At 41.1% G+C, this 19451-nt stretch overlaps 1 protein-coding gene across 3 annotated transcripts in view; it reads left to right on the plus strand.

The window, feature by feature from the left end:
- Window positions 1-19451, plus strand: part of disp1 (dispatched homolog 1 (Drosophila)) — a 154224-nt gene that overhangs the window by 89840 nt on the left and 44933 nt on the right. For 2 of the 3 annotated variants that reach the window (XM_050058049.1, XM_050058051.1), the window contains exon 4: window positions 15693-16395. In XM_050058049.1, the coding sequence (XP_049914006.1) occupies window positions 15734-16395 (662 nt within the window). In that variant the 5' untranslated portion in view covers window positions 15693-15733. Of the gene's footprint in view, window positions 1-1412; window positions 1680-15692; window positions 16396-19451 lie in introns of those variants that run through there. The other variant, XM_050058050.1, reaches the window with a different exon arrangement.

Raw genomic sequence — 19451 nt, forward strand, 5'->3', positions numbered from 1 at the left:
GAGACTTTTAAAGCAGTTATTAAAGTAAACCTAGAAGAGCAGCCAAGACGCCCGAACAGTAATCTGTAATTTAAGGATACTGATGTGTTAAGAACGGGTGTGGCCTTATTAAGGAATTATGTGGTAGAATTTCAGATAATTAAAGGCTGTTTGCTATCTCTGTGATCAGGGTTGTTGAAGCCAACTTTGGTTGTTTCATTTATAAAATAAATGTCATATGATTAATGCTGTAGGCTACCTAAACTCTCTTTAGTGTGTGATAACTGGCTGGTAAAATGATGTTATCTTGAGACTAGCTAACTTCGTCACTTCGTTTCATCTAGGACATGATGTTGAACCAAGAGAGCATTGATTAAAGGGTCAAACTTATTCAAAATAAATAAATAAAGAAGAAAAGTTGTTGTATTGACCTTTATGTTTTAGCTATTCTTTCCAGTGGAATGCAGAGCGGGGTGGGTTGGGACAGGTGGACAGTCAGGACAGTGCCTTTTTAGCAAGTGATACCCCTTTTTACCAGAGTTAGCGTGTGTAAATGGTTCTTTTAAACACGGGGATACCCCCCAGAAATTGGCTATAGACTGCTTTCCCATTGCCAGTGGACCAGAGCTGTATACACGGCTCTGCAGCAGATGAATATGGTTATGTGTTTGTGTGCGTATTTGTGCACCTGATTTCGGCATCAAACACCGACACCTTTTGCAGCAGTATGATAGTGCCAGTGGGTCAGTTTGAAAGTCCCCATACAGTGGGAGGTAGGGGCAATGGGTGGGTCCATTCTGGCTTTTATTGCCCAAACCTAACCATGTGCTTTTGCTGCACAAGAAAATCAGTGTTTTGCCCATGCTTTATTTTTATTTTGAAAAACACTGTTTGCATCTAATGTGAAGAAACTGTACATTTCCTATGAACTGTATTTCAAAGACACAAGGCATATACAGTAACAGGTGGACACGCATCCCAGAATGGGAGGATACCTAGCCCATCATATGTAGACGTGAAAGTCCACAGACCGAACTGTGATATTTGAAGAGCTGGGATGAGAACATGTTGGTAGGCCTATCCGTTCAGGAATCATATTATTTTTACTATTGTCAAAGTAGATGGTTAATTCAAAAATGTCCCAACCGCCCCCACTCTCCCCTACTATATTGTTCATTGAATTGTTAAGAGTCCAGTGTTTCCCTTACTCTAGCTATAGCTTTGTTTCGTGCTGCCTGTTGCCTCGGGCACCATTTGTTAAGTTTTCCCAAAATGTTGTGATAACGCGCAGGAGTGTTATCTTGGCGCGTGCCGGCGGTGCGGCAGTGAGCGGGTTAACGCAGACGGTGAGACTGTCCTATCAGTGCTCTACGGTGCAGTCCCAGCCCACCGCCTCCTGCCTCCGTCCCTCCGGAGAGCAGGGAGCCGTGTGTGTGTGTGTGTGTGTGTGTGTGTGTGTGTGTGTGTGTGTGTGTGTGGCTGTTTGTCATTCTGGCAGGACACACTCCCAAGAGAAACAGCGCGCTCTCCCCAAGACTTGTTGTTTCCTTCTCGGGGTGTAGAGTTTGTTTAACAGCGCTTGCGGATATTTTGACTGAAAGCGAAGGATTGTTTTATTCGTCTTGGTGGTGACGAAGCGCCGCGTGCTGCAGATCCCACCGGCGATAACGAGCGCAAAGCACCGGGAGACACAAAACACGGTAGGTTACTACGAACACTGGCTGCTCTCCACACGGGGGTTGTCTGTTGCTCTGTTGGTACATTTTCTTCGGACTTCGGTGACTCCCTTAGACAAAGAGCTCGGTGAGTTCGAGTGGCAGTGTGCGTTAATGTGTTCAGAAGTAGTGAGAACATAAAGGTTTTGGAGTTGTGTGCGGTTTGGGTCCATGCGTCTCCGTCGATGAGCGTCAGTGTGTCTGTCCAAGTGCTCTGGTTGGAAGCAGAGAAGCCGGATGTCAAAATTCCTTAATATGTTTTCCTTCAGCCCTTAATGGATATAGTTACACTGAAAGGGTGCAATAATGTTTCAGATTTGAATGGTAAAGTAGTGGATGATATGTATTGTCCCAAGGCAATCAGCCTCTTGTAAAATCTAAGTCTGCCTCATACAACTTTTTGTCCTTATTAGAATATTAATATCTCACCTGCCTGTTACAATAAGCCAGTTATCATGACGTGTAGGTTTGCTATTAAATGATTTATGTCAGCCATTAAAAAGTATCCAAACTATATTGAAGTGAGTTTACCGCCATAAGTAGATTAACTGTTGTCTTGTGTTTTTTTTTTATTGTTTTGTGTACAGACACAATGTCACTGATGTAAATTTTAGGTGAAGAAGTCAGTTGCTTTACTCTTCCTGGAAAGACTGTCTCCATTAACTGCGGTGACAGTCTAAAGCAGATCATACACCTTTTAATATGTATAAACACATTGGAGCATCTTGTGCTATTTTGAAGTTATTGAATAGAGGGAATGAATTTCCCTGATTCTATCTTTTCTTACTTAGTTGTCAATCTGATGATTATGTTGGACACCTGGGCTGATGGAATGATAAAATGTCAGGTTGACTTGCTGCGTTCACCTAATTTACCATGAGCCTCGCTGCTGTAGCCTTAAGCCAGCACCGTCAAATTGGTATATTTAACAGCCCAGCTGTGAAAAAGCACCCAGAGCGGGTCAGATCTGTCCAAAATCTCTCCTGACAACCACAAACACGTCAAAGAGTATGTGTCCTAAAGCCATGTCTAACACGTGAGTACCCAGCAGGGACAGCTCTGCCTGTTGTTGTTAATGTTATTATTATTATTATTAGGGGTAATGTGATTATTAAGCATCTCTTGACTGATGCCTGGTAATTACTGCCTATTAGCTTTAATTAAAGGGATGCAGGATGCCTTGCCTTGTGCTGTGTAGCCGCCTGTCGCCCAAGGTCTCTTTGTCTCTCACACCCCATAATCATGAACCTAACATGAAAGAAGGCAGAAGAAGCGCTTCGTCATCACCTGCGCTATTCCAAACCGCTTGCCCTGGGAATTAGTACAGTTGTTGGTTTTTGGTCGACTCTTTTGGTTATTTAAAGGTTAAATGCACTAAATAATTCTTCTTCGTGAGGACCTGTGGGGTGTAGCTATCCTTACTGACACAAATAACCCCTCAAAGCTGCAGGTTCATTGTAAATATAAGAGGGATATATCACTTCATCAAATTTGGAGGTCTAGACAGTTTGACCTGTCGGATGAAGTGGCAGTGATTATTTAGGATTCAGGGTCACCTGATTTCATGCACCCTCTTGATTTAAAGTTCAGGGCCAGTCAGAAAAAGTGAGCTTTTAGTCAGCCAAAGACCGTTTATACTCGTAAATTCTATGGTTCAATTTTGACATCTTTCCTTCTTGCTTTAGCAGATTCAAAATGTTGATGAAAAATGTCCTTGGCTTTCCTTTTCCTTTTCCTAAAAGTTTTTCTGAAAGTTCATTTCTGCATGATTAAAGCACAGCAATGAAGATGTAATACATTTTAGACTAATCAGAGGATGAGGTAAAGAAATGAGAAAGGAGGTAAGGATGCATGGATTGCATCTGCTCATATTCTCCTTGTTGACTGCCATCGGCCTATCAGCAAATATAATGACATTCATCAGTGGCAGTGGCCGATGTTTTTCTGTTATGTCACATCAGTTTTGGGTAGGCTAAAAAGCAGAGCTCAAAACTAACACTGTCCCGTCATTGCAGGGGCAGTAGAAAACATGTCTGGCGGCGTCGGTGGCTTAGTGGTTAGAGCAGGCACCCCATGTACAAGGCTGTTGCTGCAGCGGCCCGGGTTCGAATCCAGCCTGTGGTCCTTTGTTTGGGACATGTTTGCGTTCAAGCTCTATTCAGTAAAAATTAGCATTGTGCAGAAGTAAACTATAATGTATTCATGATGTGATCAATTGTAAAATGTTGCTTTTGGCAAGAAATTTGAATAAATGTAACTGTTTGAAGGAGAAATCTGTTCATGATTTTTTAGAGAGGAAATAATGACATAGTATAGTAAAAAGACTTTCAAGCAGTTATTTTTCTTTTAAATGTTTTTTTTATGTAAAAGCTTATATTAAAGGTTGTTACATAAATTTGTTTGAATTCATGCTCATTCAAAGGTAGTGTAATGAAGGACCTAATTACTTTAAAACAATTCAATTAATTTTTATAGTGCAGATTTCTTAACTTCCCTAGCACAAAATGGAGAATGAATAACATCAAAAACAAAATAACAATATAAAAACAAAGGTATCGACTATCTGCCCAATTGTTATTTTAAACATCAGTGTCAGCTATTGGTCCAATTGTCATTTTAAACATCGATATCGACTACCTGCCAAAATTATTATATTTAACATCAGTATCGGCTATCGGCCAATTTGTTTTTCATATTCAGATTTAGACAACTTTATTAATCTCACCAGGGACAATCTCTTTGAACAGCTTGCCTTGCACACATACTATAACATACAGTAACATGTAGACACATAAACAGATGAGTAATAAACATACGTATCGGCTATCGGCCAAATTGTTATTGTAAACATCTGTATTGGCTATAGGCCAAATTGTTATTTTAAACCTTTGTATTGGCTATTGGCCAAATTGTTATTTTAAACATGGGTTACGGCTATCGGCCAAATTGTTATTTATATACATTTTTAAACACGGCTAGGGCTGTGCGGTATACCGGTTTGTTCCGAAAACCGGTATTTATTTTCGTTATGATATAAATTTTTCATATACTGCAATACCCGTGACTAGCCCAAACAACGTCCGGAACATGCGCGGCGGGAAAGTGTTTCAGCGGGGACCCATTTCACCGTTGCACACCACAGACGTGCTAGAGCCAGCGAGAGTGAGAGCATAGAGAAAAGTTTAGAGGCGAGAATGGCTGCCGGAAAGAGTCCTGAAAGCGAAGCAACTGTACACATTGCTGAAGAAGAACACGATGACCCAGAAGAACTCAAACCAAAGAGCAGTGTTTCTCCTATATGAAACTAGCAGCAGCGCACCGCCGTTTACAATTCTCCTCTGCTCTCTGTATCGCGCACGGCGGAGTTTCACGCAGATGTGCGTATGCGCGCGCGCACACACACACACACAAATAGTAATTTTAACATTTGGATTTTCTATCGGCCAAATTGTTATTTTAGACATCAGTATTGGCTATAGGCCAAATTGTATTTTAAACACTGGTATGGGCTATGGGCCCGACATTAGTATCGGCCATCAGCCCATCGATGTCAGCTATCGGCCAAATTGTTATTTTTAAACATAACTGCCATAAGCCAATATGTTATTTTAAACATCAGTATCGACCAAAGTGTTATTTTAATCATCAGTACTGGCCAGACTGTTATTTTAAACATGAGTATCGGTATCAGCCCAGAATTTCAAAATCCTTGCATCACTATTTTAGACAGACGAGAGGATGAGGTAAAGATGAGTAATTAGGAGGGTTCCTACTACTTAATACACTGCTCCTTTATCCCTTACTTGGTTGCGAGCATTACCTTTTACTCCTCTCTTCCAGTTAATTCCTACCAGGCTGCACTGCTGCATTGCTAATGTGCTTTAATTCAGTTATTCTGGCGTCTCTTTGATTAAGAACAGCAGCTACATTTTCATGGAACGGCAGAAGCATTTTTGTGACTTAGTTCCACTGGCTCATGGTGCAGCTTGGTCCAGCTGTCAGCTTTTATTTTGAAGTGAGACACAAGACCCTGCTTGTGTCCGCACAGTCTGCCCTAGATGTCTCACCTGCCTGTCAACGCTCTGCATTGGTACACACACACACTCTCATGTGCACACACACGGAGCCTAGGCTAAATTCCTTCAGACAGGAACAGCAGAAAGCACACTTGGGTTTACACTTAAACTACAATATAGCATTAAACTCTATTCTCTATTTACTTCCCATTCTTTTCCACACTTGATCTCTTATTAAGCCTTGGTGTTTCCATCCAGCCTCTTTAAGTCCTGACAGGCTCTTGACAGCTGTGGGAGCCAGACTAATGACTTCATCTGGGTTCCCCTCACTACTCTGCTATTCTGAGCTCCTCAGGCTCCAGAGTTATTCTTCCTCTCCTCCCCCTTTCTCAACCCCGTCCTTCCAGCCACCCCTGACCTGACGGGGTTGTCATGCTCATGTTTCACCGCTCACTCATGTTGAGGTGTCACAGAGCGCATTGGTCACATACGCCGCATGTCTTTCGCTCAGTTTCGGATGGGAAAAACAGGCTAGTTTGATGTATCGCTTGGCATTCAAATGCAAGCACATCCATTTTTTGGTGAAATAGTTTTTCTGACGTCATGGCTTGGTTGAAATGAAAATCTGTGTGTGTGTGCACATTTCTTGGAAGGGTTAAGTAAATAGTTAAAGTAAAACTCTTGAAAACTATTGAAGTTCTTTAAAAATATAGATAATATTCATTGTCTGTCAGTTTTACAAATAAGAGACGTGACATCAAAGTCATTTTGAAGGTGCTTCAGTCATAATGACTTTGAGTGGCTGTTGTCACAGTACAAAGTAATTGTTTTTACAGGTTACAGGTGCATTATTACAGCACTACAGTAATCAGTTTAGGTCTGCAGCATCTGAAACATTTTTTCACGTCATCAGCCTCCAGGTTAGGGTTTATCTCTTGATGGCATCGCAGATAGCAGAGTCCCTGCTCTGTCTTCATGCATCAAGACAGAGATATTCCCAATACGTGCTGATGCAAACTCAGATATATGACTTTTAAAACTTCCACATAGGGGGAATAGAAATGCAGTGAGTATTGTTACATATTTAAAATGTCAGACACCAGCTGTTGTAGCTGTGATCAGAATGTAATTGTCAGACTGGGAGATTGTATTCATTATAAAAATTGTGCAACTAGGGCTGCACGGTATATGCGGTAGACAGTAGAAATGATATAAATTTGGCCCACGGTAGAGATTTGCGCTCTACTGTCCTATCGTCGATGACGTCATTGCACCTGCCTCAGTGTGAAAATGGCTGCGAGCACAGAGACAGCGGAGCAAGAGGAGCTGGTTCACGTCCGTGATTTAGCGTAGCACGTGCAACATGTGTTGCTGGAGAACTTGTGAGTGAGTGAGTTAATGTCTTATGAACAGCCCCGGACTTCTCAGACTCTTTTAGCGACTTACCGCTCAGAGGGAACTCATTCAGTGTCTCCTCTGGCAGCAGCACAGCGTCTCTCCCTCTCCTCTCTCGCCGTGCGCACACGGGAGTTGGTTTTCGGCAAGAGAGTTTGTCATAAACCTTTGGTAATGTAAACCTATGTGACGCTAGGGGCTCCACAAAAAACTCCATATGTGAATGTGTGATAGTTGTGGTATCATAGCAGCCTGTCACAGGTTACAGCGTGATGATTAGAGGAGAAATGGCAGAGCATAAAGGTCCAGGTGGAAAAAACACAACTCAGTCATTTAGGATTTTGCTAAAAGAAGGAAATTACCTTTTGATATAGATCCCAGGGGACATTTTGCACCATAGAGTACTGGGTTTTAATTTTGAGTTTTGAGATCTGCATTCTGCACAATAAATGCTCTAAAAAATACATTATATCTTTGCTTTTGTTGTTGTTGTTGTTGTTTTTTTATCAATTTAGCTTTGCTAAGGGACTACAAAACCCATTCAGAAACACTTCTATTATAACTTTTACACTTAAATTTATACCACGATATATACCGTTACCGTGAAGGGATTCGATTTATACCGTGATATGAATTTTAGGTCATACCACCCAGCCCTATGTGCAACTCAATATGCTCTAATAATGTTCCATGGCTTTTGTGTAGTGATTCAGGTTTACCTACAGTGGCTTCAGAAAGTGTTCAGACCTCTTCACTTTTTGCAATTTATTGTGTTGTAGGTTTGATTTTTTGATGAATAAAATTGCCATTTCACCCATCAATCTACACTTACTAATAATGACAAAGTGAAAACATGCTTTCAGACAGGTTTGCAAATGTATAAAAAAAAAAACAGAACTGTTTCTGAACTGTAAATACATTCTGCTTCTGCTGCGGCTTGGCTCTCTGCAGCCTTAAACTCTGAGGCATGTTGCACTTCTGTCCACATGTCATTTGGTGATGTCGAGGCAGGTATTTGGCCTTTGGGAGATTTGAATACTTAGTTTTGTAATATTTAATTGTCCTGGCCAGAGTAGAATGTATATTTAAGACATACAGCACTGTTAGCTCTTGTTCACCACACCACTTTCTTGACACTTTGACATTTTTGTACAAAGCAGAAACTGACTGAAAACTAGTGGTGCACGCTTCTTTTAACCATGGAAAGAGCTTTTATTGACAATTTCTCCAAATCTGGAGAAGATGCTGGGAAAACATGGGAGGAGAATGACATTAAACAAAGGTCCTTTTTTAACTACCTATTCAGCTTTTAGGAGGTTGGCCAAATTGGACCTATTATGCTCTTCCTTATTTTCTGTCATAATTCCCTCTCTTCCTTAATATTAGGGAAGCACTGACTGTGACATTCTGGTCTGATAGCTATGTATAAAATAACAATTTGGCACATAGCCAATCCTGATGTTTTTTGTAGTTGTTGTTTCTTTTATTCTTATGTTTTCCATTTTTTTGTTCCAGGGAACCAAAGAGAACTACACTATAAAAACAGTTTGAAAGTAATTAAGCCCTCTATCACATGACCTTTGAATGAGCACCTACTTCAGTCATACACATTTGTGAAACAATTTTTAGTATAACCTTCTTTCACATGAAAACCTGTTTTTTAAATAACTGCTTCAAAAGTCTTTTTACTATATATTAGGGGTGGAGAAAAAAATTGATACAGCATAGTATTGTGATATTTTTTTTGTGGCAATATTGTATCATCACACAGTGCCAAGTATTGATTTTTTTATTACATAAATGATTAATATTACAAATGCAAATTAAACTTTAGGTAGCCCACTAGAATAATATAATAAATAGCTTTTTCAATCCCACTAGATACAGCACCAGTCAGAAGTTTGGATACACTTTCTCATTCAAGTAAATGGGAAAGTGTCTCCAAACTTTTGAATGGTACTGTACATTGTGCTGCTGGGGAAAAAAAAGCAGCTTAAGTGAGATGAATAGACTGAAAACTTTATGTTATTAGATGTTGAAAAAGTTTTCCTTTGGGGACATAATTTACAGTTGAAAAAGGGTAATACATCACAATTTATTTTATCGCAATACTCAGATTATCGCAACAGACTTAAAATCTAAATAGTATTGTATCATGACTTAAGTATTGTGATGATCGGGGTGTCGGTGGCTTGGTGGATGGAGCAGGCGCCCCATGTACAAGGCTGGTGCCGCAGCGGCCCGGGTTCGAATCCAGCCTGTGGCCCTTTGCTGCATGTCATCCCCTCTCTCTCTCCCCCTTTCACTCTTTGCTGTCCTGTCCATTAAAGGCAAAATGCCCCCAAAAAAATCTTTAAGAAAAAAAAAAAAAAAAAAAAGTATAGTCATGATATCATATTGGGATCCTCTGGTGATTCCCACCCCTACTTCATATTACAATTTTGGATGTTCTCATTGAATGTGGCTAAAGATTCAAATAACGAGATAAACATGTAAAACTGATTCTGGCCGTCAAAACTTCAAGCTTTAGACTGTTCTGAATGCTCTCTTTCCAATGTTATCTTCTACGAGACAAGCCGACAACAGCATGTGAAGAATTTCTTTATATGATCATTTCCTCTAGGCATGTGACAAGGCTTAGGCGGTATCTATTTTTTGATATCTTCATGCCTATCTATTTTCCAACTGAACAAAAAAATACAACCATGCAGCTTATAAATTAAAATTTCTCTCTAAACAAGACCAGCTTAATGGCCTTGTCAACTAAAACACATTTCATTTGAACATGCCACAGACTAAATAACACTCACAATAAAACTCGCCAAAGCCATCTTGGTTAGTTCACTATCCCAACAATCATCAATTCTGGTTTAGTCAGAATAAGCCCTTAATTTATAGAGTTAGGTGTGCAAATATGTTTTCCTCTAGATTCTCTCTGTGCCATTGATGGATGTCTTAAGTCCTGTAACGTTATCCCCACCACTCCCAGTCACCATCTTTCTCTGCTTAGCTGCCTGGTCCACCAGTAGAGACTGACCTCTGGTGGTACGTGCAGTGTACTAGATCACCTCAATACACCATCTCCATATCTGTTTAATAGAGAGGAGCATCTGTATTTTTGACAATACTAAAAGTCATTTTGGTATTTCTTACTTCCCTGGTATACCACAATACAGTCATTACTTTTACATGACATGAGAGAAGATTTATTGTGTAAGTCCAACTAAAACCGGACTTTTAAAATACATGTAAACATGTTAGTCTGACTGAAATGGTACGAAATAGAATTTCTCAAAGTCAAGCTAACACAAAACACACTAATGCGAGTGGGTGTTGAATTACTCCTGCATGTATACAGTCAATCAGACCCAAACTGGCCTAGGCGCTCTGAGCATGCTCCACAGTTTCCACTCCCGGCTTTGACCCAGAAGTCGAAAACATTAAATGCATAACAGAAGAAGAAGCCGATAACAACATGGCAAATCTACATCCAGAGCCATGCATTTTTGGATGGATGAGGAGACACAGTTCATGCTGTAGCTGAAAGAGTTAAATATTTTAAAACACATGGATGGGAGGAAAACATGGAATGGTGATTGTTTGGTCTGTGACGTAAAAGGTCACCTGGAAAAAGGTACAATACTAACAAGCTGAAAAGGGCATGTCGCCATCTATTGTAGTGGAGTCAGACAGACTTTGGTCAATAAATTGATTCCCCCTTCATGCTTATACACAGAGACAAGGACAGTAGTCCAATTAAATAACCTAATCGAGCTATAACCGTAGCTCCAATTAACTGTGCATGTAAAAGTACTGAGTGACGTTGCTACTGCAAGAGTTTATATAACATAGACTACAGGGTTTTCCGCACATTCAGATATTTGTAACGGCCCACAGCAATTAAAGCATCTGTCACCACATATTGATTTTTTTATTTTTAGAGCTGGACTGCTCATTAGGAGCACTGTTGGAATATATAAGCCATTTGATTATGCATTGCTCCACATGCCTGCAGGGTGTACTCTGGGCACAAACGGAGCAGCAGAATGGCAGGTGCAGTGAAAATGAAATGTACATGTTTTCTGTCACTCACATTCTCATCCATCGATCTAATCCAATCAGCTCTGATCGGATAGACTGATCAGTTATCCACCCTGCAACTCAAAACTCCATAAACTGCTGCTGAGGAAAAAAAGCAGAGCTCCACCGCCGTGTTCATGGACCTGAAAAAAACTCGAAATTTAGAGAGGGGACACAGACTGATACACAAGGACACACAGGCAGGAAAAATAAGTAAAATTAGCAAGTGGTTTTTGAGCATTAAAGCATGAAAACATGTTCTAGAGGAAACCAGAAATACAAGTATAAACCTAAAAATGAGCAAAATAGGTCCCCTTTAAAGAAATGGACCCTTCTTATAGCGTGTTTTCACTCTCACCCTCTTTCTCTCTAAATCCTCACAGTACGATTATTTCATCCTGGCTCATGTTAGGTGTCTTTCCACCGTGGGGCTGCTGTAGTTTGGGCTCTGTTCCAACAACACAGCCCACCTCGACCCTGCATTACCTGTGAAACATAACTCAACAGCTTTTGAAGTGTGTCAAGCATATCATGGCACAAAGCCACAGACACACTTTTTTTCCTTCCTCTCTCTTTACCCCTGCTTCGCTGAAACAGCCCACAGAATCACATTTTCACATCGTGGTCTCCTGTGAGTATTTTGTAATTTGAGCTGAAGCACATATAGGGGCTGAAACTGTAGCATAACGTGAACCTTCTGTTTTTTCTCACTCTGTTGGAACCATTTTTTAGCCTCCCAATGTAGGAGTGTCTCATGCTTTGTAATCTATACAAAAACCCAAGATTTATTCCTGCTGTTTTCATGCTCTGTAAATCAGATTGATCTGAAACGGCCTCTATTTGATGTGACTGTTGTGACTCCAATAAGAAGACAGAAAATTAGTGCAGTTTGCCAAATATTTTAGCGGTGATTGAGTAAATCATCAAAAGACGCCTCCCTATCTAACTTTATAAGGCAGGCGTCTGTTTTGTTTTTCCTTGTTTTCCTGGACGGCCTTGGCATGGCTTTCATTTACACGTTAATCATTTACCTGACCTCTTATATTGGAAGCTTCTAAACTCTCAGATGCCAGTAAAATATGTTTTAAAAAAATAGGATTAAAAGCAGATGAGAAAAGGGGTCAAAAATATTTTATCATCACCTAGCAGCTGCTGAACGTTACTCTGATCTTTGTTAAGCTTGGTCGGTAATGTGCATAATTTAGACTTGTGAGAACAGGCTTTTCATTACGTGTTAAACTCAATTTGGTGCCAAAGTGGACACTGCACATCAAATATTAAACAGTCACAAATGGCAGTTTAAAATGCCACTTTTGAGAAGGTAAGAAGGCCACTTTTTGTATAAATATTTTTGCATCTGTAATGCAATTAGTGTGTTTCCTCAGTTTGCAGAACAACTTCATTACATTTTTTGCTGACTGTATGCTTATACTGGAACACAGTTTTTAGCCCTCTCATTTTCCTCCTCCAGTCTCTGTCCGTCTCCTCACTCGCTTGGCGCCGCTCATTCTGAATGGAAACAGCTCTCCTGCTCACTTTCTGAGGTCTTGTTGTTTGGGGTTTTTATGAGATTGTCCAGTCTGAAAGAAGAGAGATTCCTGTAGTGGATTGAATTTCAGTTGTTTATTTTATTTAGATACAAGATGAACAGATCACACATGCTCACAGCATCTTACCAGCATTTTACAAGTCATCATCTGTCCCTGTCCAGCTGGGCTCTCTGTGGGAATCTGATTGCTGGTCAGTTGAGGCCTTTTCCAAACTTTGTTCATCTCTCTTTCTTTCTCTGCTTGCTGTCACAGATTTCCTACCATCATTTTGAGGAACAAATGTGTAGATCCTCTCATATGAGATTTTTGTTAATCAGTAGTCAGTATGGCGAAGCTGTGCGTTCAGTCTCTAAATTGATGCTCATTTGTTTCAAACAGTTCTGTCCCTGATAACTAACAGATACACAGCCGAAAAAAAAGGATAATGTATTATCAAATTTGTATTCATGTGTTTAATGGAATATTGCAGCAGTTTGGGAATATGCATTGCTGCTCTCTTAGTGACAGTTAGATGAGATCAATATCATGTCATCAAAAATATGAAGGTGGAGCCAAAAGACATATCTCAGCTCAGCATAAACACAGGAAACGGTCCGAAGGTAAAATAAAATCCACCTAACAATGCCTCTGAAGCTCATAATTTAACATGTTACATCTTGTTTGCTTAATTGGTGCTAAGACCAAAATGTAAAGACTAGGGATGGGCAGCACAAGCAAAAACACTATTCGAAAATCATGGCAACTATTCGACGATTTTTCGAATAATCGCCCGGTCGTACGGTCCCTCACCGCCTCCTGCGTGCCTCGCTCTCAAATGACTGTGCATACTTGTTGTAGACTTGTGATACGCAAGCTTTGCCTCACAGAGTTTGCACTGCACCTCATTTTCGTTTATTTTGTCGAAGTTGTTCCACACGGAACTTTTTGATGACTGTAGTAGTCTCTGCATGTTTCTCCTGTTTGTAGAAGAGCATCAAACTAGCTGGTAGCCCATCTCACACCGCTGTAGCAATCCTATACTGCCCTCGTGCGGTTAGGAGCTGAATTGCATGTCAAATAAAGGGGGGAAATAAGATGGCGAATAGTAATCGTCGCATTAAAAAAAACGATTTTTCAAAATAAAACGACTATGCGAAAATTCGAAAATCGTGACCCATCCCTAGTAAAGACGACCTTTGTTGTTTTATTTGTGGACTGTAGCTGTGTCTCAATTCAGGGGCTGCAGCCTGTGAAGGTGTCGTCCTTTAAAGACCATAACGGCCGAACTGAGTGATCTATGAAATGGGACGGTCTGGTCTGCGGAGGATTTCCACTTTGCGTCACCAGCTGTTACTGCCCCCACCCGTTGATGCTCTTGTCACCTAGCAACCAGTTGCGCTTCATAAGAGAAGTTAGTAAGCCATAAGTTAGTTAATGAATCCAGAAATTGTTGTTTTATTTTTATATTTTATGACAGAGTTGAAGAGATGCTTCACCGCCAGAAATAGTGGCGTGTGATGTATTGCGGCTGAGAGGACCATTTTTAGGTAAAGTAGATGTGTTGAATTAAGATTGTTCATGTTACTATTACTGCTTCTACATTTAGTGAATAGAAAAACAGTGGTTGTGTTTAGGGATGGCATGTCCTTCAAAAATAACCCTACTGTCATTGGCACTTGGGATAGGTTGGTCCGCCAAGGTTTCCTCTGTTGCAACCTCCAAATTCAGGGAAAGAAGGCCTCATTTCTTGGCAGCATTTCAAGGAGCCTTTGACATGGGACAGCCTTGGTCATGCCGCTGTGATGCAACTGGTCTTCAAATGCAGCCTTCGAAGGCTGCAGCCTTGGAATTAAGACACATCTAATTTCTTTTATAAAATAATCCAGCCCATAACTCCACATAACTTCTCATTTTTACACTGTGGTTTCGTATGGATCGAACAAACAAGGATTGTTTCACCTTCAGACAGAGCTAGGCTAGCTGTTTCCCCTCGCCTCCAGTCTTTATGCTATGCTATGCTATGCTATGCTATGCTATGCTATGCTATGCTATGCTAAGCTAAGCTAAGCTAAGCTAAGCTAACAGTCTTCTGTAGCTTCATTTTGAATGGACAGACAGGAGATTAGTATTGAAAGTAGGGTTTGGCACTGTTTACATTTGAGCGGATACCAGTGCTGGTTCTGGTACCTGGAATTCAGTACTCGTGTTCAATGGTACCTTTGTTCAATATTTTACTTTTTTTGTAATACAAAAATGTAATTCTTGAATGAGCTGCAGGGTTGGCATAGTAGACTATGTCTGTCTGCTTGTGTATGTGTTTGTGTGTCTGCTCCATCTAGCAGTGATCCAAGGATATCAATAAATAATATAAAAAAGAAAATATAAGAGATGCATAAACTATTGCAGCAGATTGCAGGTACAGCTGTAGTTTCCTGTCTAAAGTTGAGCATGTCGGCTCTGCAAGCCCTGTTGCTGACCTTTGAGCTCTGTGACTGGCTTCCAGGCCTCCAGGCTTCCAGGCATCTGGGTGATTTGGTGGCACTTCTGCTTCTTGTCTAAACCTGGCGTTCTCACCCAGATACATGGATTTAATGTGTAGCTGCAACTTGACTGGTTCACAGAGGGATACAACACCACAATGATAGTTCTAGTTTCTGAAATGTTAATCTGTGATGAGTTATAATTTAAATTAATGACAACATACTGCAGCTTTAAGTTTGAACACTTGCCTCTAAACAGAGCTCTACTTTTACAGCTTACATGACTTTTGCTTTTAGTCCAACAAGTGTGCAACAAGTCAAAATGTCTGTTACTGATTTGATCTGATTGAGGAATCTGTATTTATTCATTGATTTAGACACACAGCTCATATTGATCTATGATGAAAAATAACGACCTCACAGCTCACAAACCTCTGTAACCTACAGGTTGTGCTGTTAAACACAGCTCTCTTTTTCTGTTTTTCTCTTCTCTCTTAGAGGAGTGACAGTGTCTTTGCCAGGCTTACTGGGAGAGGACAATGGCCCTGAGCGATGCAAGTGGTGACCCTCTAGCCCTCAGCAACGGAGGGCACCATCCTCTCAGTGCCAACGGAAACACCAGCTCACCAGTTAGCAACGGCCAGGACCCTCTCAGAGCCACTTCTAGTGGTGACTGCCTCACAGCAGATGGAGATGAAGATGTGACAGTGAAGGATGAGGCGTCCAAAGTTCAGCAGAGATCGCATGTGCTCCTGAGAACAAATAGACCAAGCCAAAATGGCGGCATCGTCAAACAGAATGGCTCCCTGAGGAACCTTCCCCCATCCTCCCCTGCCTCTTCCTCCCCGGCTGTCACAGACTCCCAGAGGCTGGCCAAACGCCACCTTTCCTCTACTCTTTCCCCGTCCTCGTCCTCCCCTTCTCTCCAGCCCCCGCCACTCTGCTGTCCGCACTGTCACTTCCACTCCACCCTGTGCTGTCCCTGTGGACAGCAGGAGTGTCCGCTCTTCCAGAATCCAGGCACAGGGCCTGGCTCCATTCCCCACCCTGGGACCACTTCATCCTGCCCGTGCTGCCTCTCTGCCTGCACATACTCTCACCCTCATCCCCATCCTCCTCACCCATCCTCCCCTCTCTGTCTCCAACACCACCATCACCAGCGCTGGCAGGAGCACCTCCAGAACCAGACACCTGGGATCAGGTAAGGGGGAGGGGGAGGGAGAACTTTGTGATGATGATTTCTTTTTCCTAATAGTTTCGATCTCAGTTTCTTCTAAAGCATTACTCAGTATGTTTGTCAGACATAGTGCGCCTTGGCTTACATTCTGGTATTTCCCTCATCTGAACTAATTCAGCTGAGTAGTAGTCTGACTCAACATCAGTGTGTGTTCAGTCTTGTCAGTATGTTTTTTGGGGGTTATTTTGCGAGCATTTCAGTTCTTCCATCTTTACATACCCCTCCTAGAGAATATATTCGGTTGCACCAAGCCTACAGATCTGTTGCTTGACTGTGTTTGCTTGCATGTGTGTGGATGATTGTGTATTCATTGACCCCAAACATATCCCTAGTTTGGGTGACAGAGGGACTCTCAGAGCCCTCCAGGCCCCCATAACTCCCTCCCTGTGCCCCCATGCTTGATAACATGTCACATCCATGTGAAGGGATCATGTTAGGCCTGGAATGCAGGAGGAGGTGGTTAAGGCAGTTAGGGACCATGATACATATGGACAGTATTTTGGAGAAATGCGGGAAGGTTATTTTACCAACAGTTTTCTCCAAATAGAGGCCTGTCATGATGATGCTGCAAATAATGGTTACTTGGATTACACCACCATGTTGGAAGACAGACAGGACAGTGAATGAAAGTTTGCCGCTGTCACTCACAGAGGGAACTCGCTAATGAGCCTTTTATCTGTAGAAAACTTCTAAGATCTGTGACAAACAGCACCCCTTCATGCCCCAAGAAAAAATTCATAGGGGTGATGAGGTGGAGCCACTGAAAATCTTGGGGTGGCATCAAAAACAAAAGTCCTAACTGAATTTCGGGATTTCTACTATGTTGTTGTAGTAAATAGGCTAGTTGAAACTATGTCAGTATGAGAGTTAGGAATGGCATACTGGTATACTTTTCTTATTTAACAGTTAATGTGACTAATTATCTGATGTGCATAGACTAATATCGGTACAGTTAGCATGAGTTTTGAGTTTGGCAACAATCCTGTTTTAATGTGCTATGTATCTCTAACTATTAGGCAATTCATTGGTCTTCCAACAGGCTGGTTGTCCTTTTCCTTAAAAGACAAATAAACAGCTTTAATTTGAATAAGTATATTGATTGTAAGGAATAGGGATGTAAATGATAGCCGTGAAAAGTTTTTCATGAGCTACGCATGTCGGTCTATAGGTTAATTTGTGTCGACGTCGTAAATACGTCGCTTGAACGCAACACAGGCTCTGCTCCATTGACTGTGCACAGTGCCGTGCTGTGGATTCGGACCGGGCTTGGTTATAATTGTCTCACTTAGGTCGGATTTGGTCAGGAAAATGCAGCCCGAACCGCGCCCTAGTGTGCTCACCTGTGTGTGTGTGTGTGTGTGTGTGTGTGTGTGTGTGTGTGTGTGTGTGTGTGTGTGCCCACGCACGTGTTTGTGTGTTTGTGGACGCATTGGGGCTGAACTCCGCGGTGTGTGTTACAGAGAGCAGAGGAGAATTGTAAACGTGTGACCATGTAGAGACAGAAATGACATAAGATGATAAACATAAGGCTATTTAGTTTGTTTAATAAAAGGACAAGGTATAGACCTGTTCTATAGGAAAGGTAACCTTACATGACCTCTGTTGTGATCTGGTGCTATATAGAAAATAAAATTAAATAAAATTAACTTGACCTTCAAGGGGGGGCAGGGGGTGCCGTTGGTAGGGGAAACACTGATGTTTCAATAAATGTTAAATGTTAATAAGTAATGTTTTGGTATTCATAATGTTTAAATTGCCTCATTAATCAAATAATGGAAAATAATCGATAATTGAAAAAAATTAATTGTTAGATTTGTCAATTAATCGAAAAAATAATCGCTAGATTAATCACTAGAAAAATAATCGTTTGGGACAGCCCTAGTTAATTTTTCTACTCTTAACTTTATTGCACTGCACACCAATAAGGTATGGTGGGAGCTAGCTAGCTGCGCCTCTCATTTGGCAATTACCTTTGGGCCCCCAGGAAGTGCGCCGGGCTTTGAAGCCAGTCCTTGTCACGGCCAAACATTGTGGTAACAAGGTCACATTATGCCCTGCGGCCCAAAAGGTATTTTTTCTGTTGGCTTACATTGGCTTAAGAGAGGTCTGTAAATCAGTGGATACATTTTTTTAAGCATCAAAACCCTCGCAAAATGAATCGTTTGGCTATCAAGACTTAATTGTTTCAGAGGGATCATCGGTGTTGGCAGATATTGGCTTTAAAATGAACTGTTTGAATAGGCCAACATGTTTTTTTCTTATATTGCACAATGAATAAATATTACATACACTGAAAAGTATTGTATTTTATGTCTCTGTCTGCTGGTGGGCCATCAAGATAAGAGAATGCATGTATAGTATGATGTTAATTCCACTACAGAAAAGACTTAATAATCACTAAAATTAGGTGGGGAAAAAGTGGATATATCAATATCTGTATCGGTTATCGGCCACATAAGTACATCAGCATATTGGAAATCGGAGAAAAAATCGTGCATCCCTATTGTTTCAGTCCAATAATTATTAGAGAGTCTAGAAGACCCACACAATTTGATAATTTTTATCCTCATTCAAGTTAACAGAGTGTTAAACTGGAACTAGCTGCTCATCCGGCATCTGTAGAGCATCTGCTCTACAGGCCAAATAGTGAACAACTTTAATAGGAACGAGGCCCAGCTTTAAATCCTGCATCCATGATTGCCACTAGTAACGCCGTCCTGACCAGTGTTGGGTAAGGGTTACTTTAAAAGTAATCAAAGTACGTTACTGCGGTACTTTTTAAAAAAGTAACCAGTTACTTTACTGCGTTACTCAAGAGAAAAGTAACTCAAGCACTTTTAAAGTACTTTTGAGTATTCTACATTTCCTATTGGGCAATGGACCACAGGGCGCTAAGCCTACATTTTTTTGTCTCCAAAATTAAAGTTATGGACCACTTGCCCTTCACTGAGATCCAATTCTCCCATCACAGCCGTCACTTTGACCAGTAGAAACACACAACGATCTGCTGCCGTAGACAA

The sequence above is a fragment of the Epinephelus moara genome, chromosome 12 (assembly GCF_006386435.1).
Source record: "Epinephelus moara isolate mb chromosome 12, YSFRI_EMoa_1.0, whole genome shotgun sequence".
NCBI lineage: Eukaryota > Metazoa > Chordata > Actinopteri > Perciformes > Serranidae > Epinephelus > Epinephelus moara.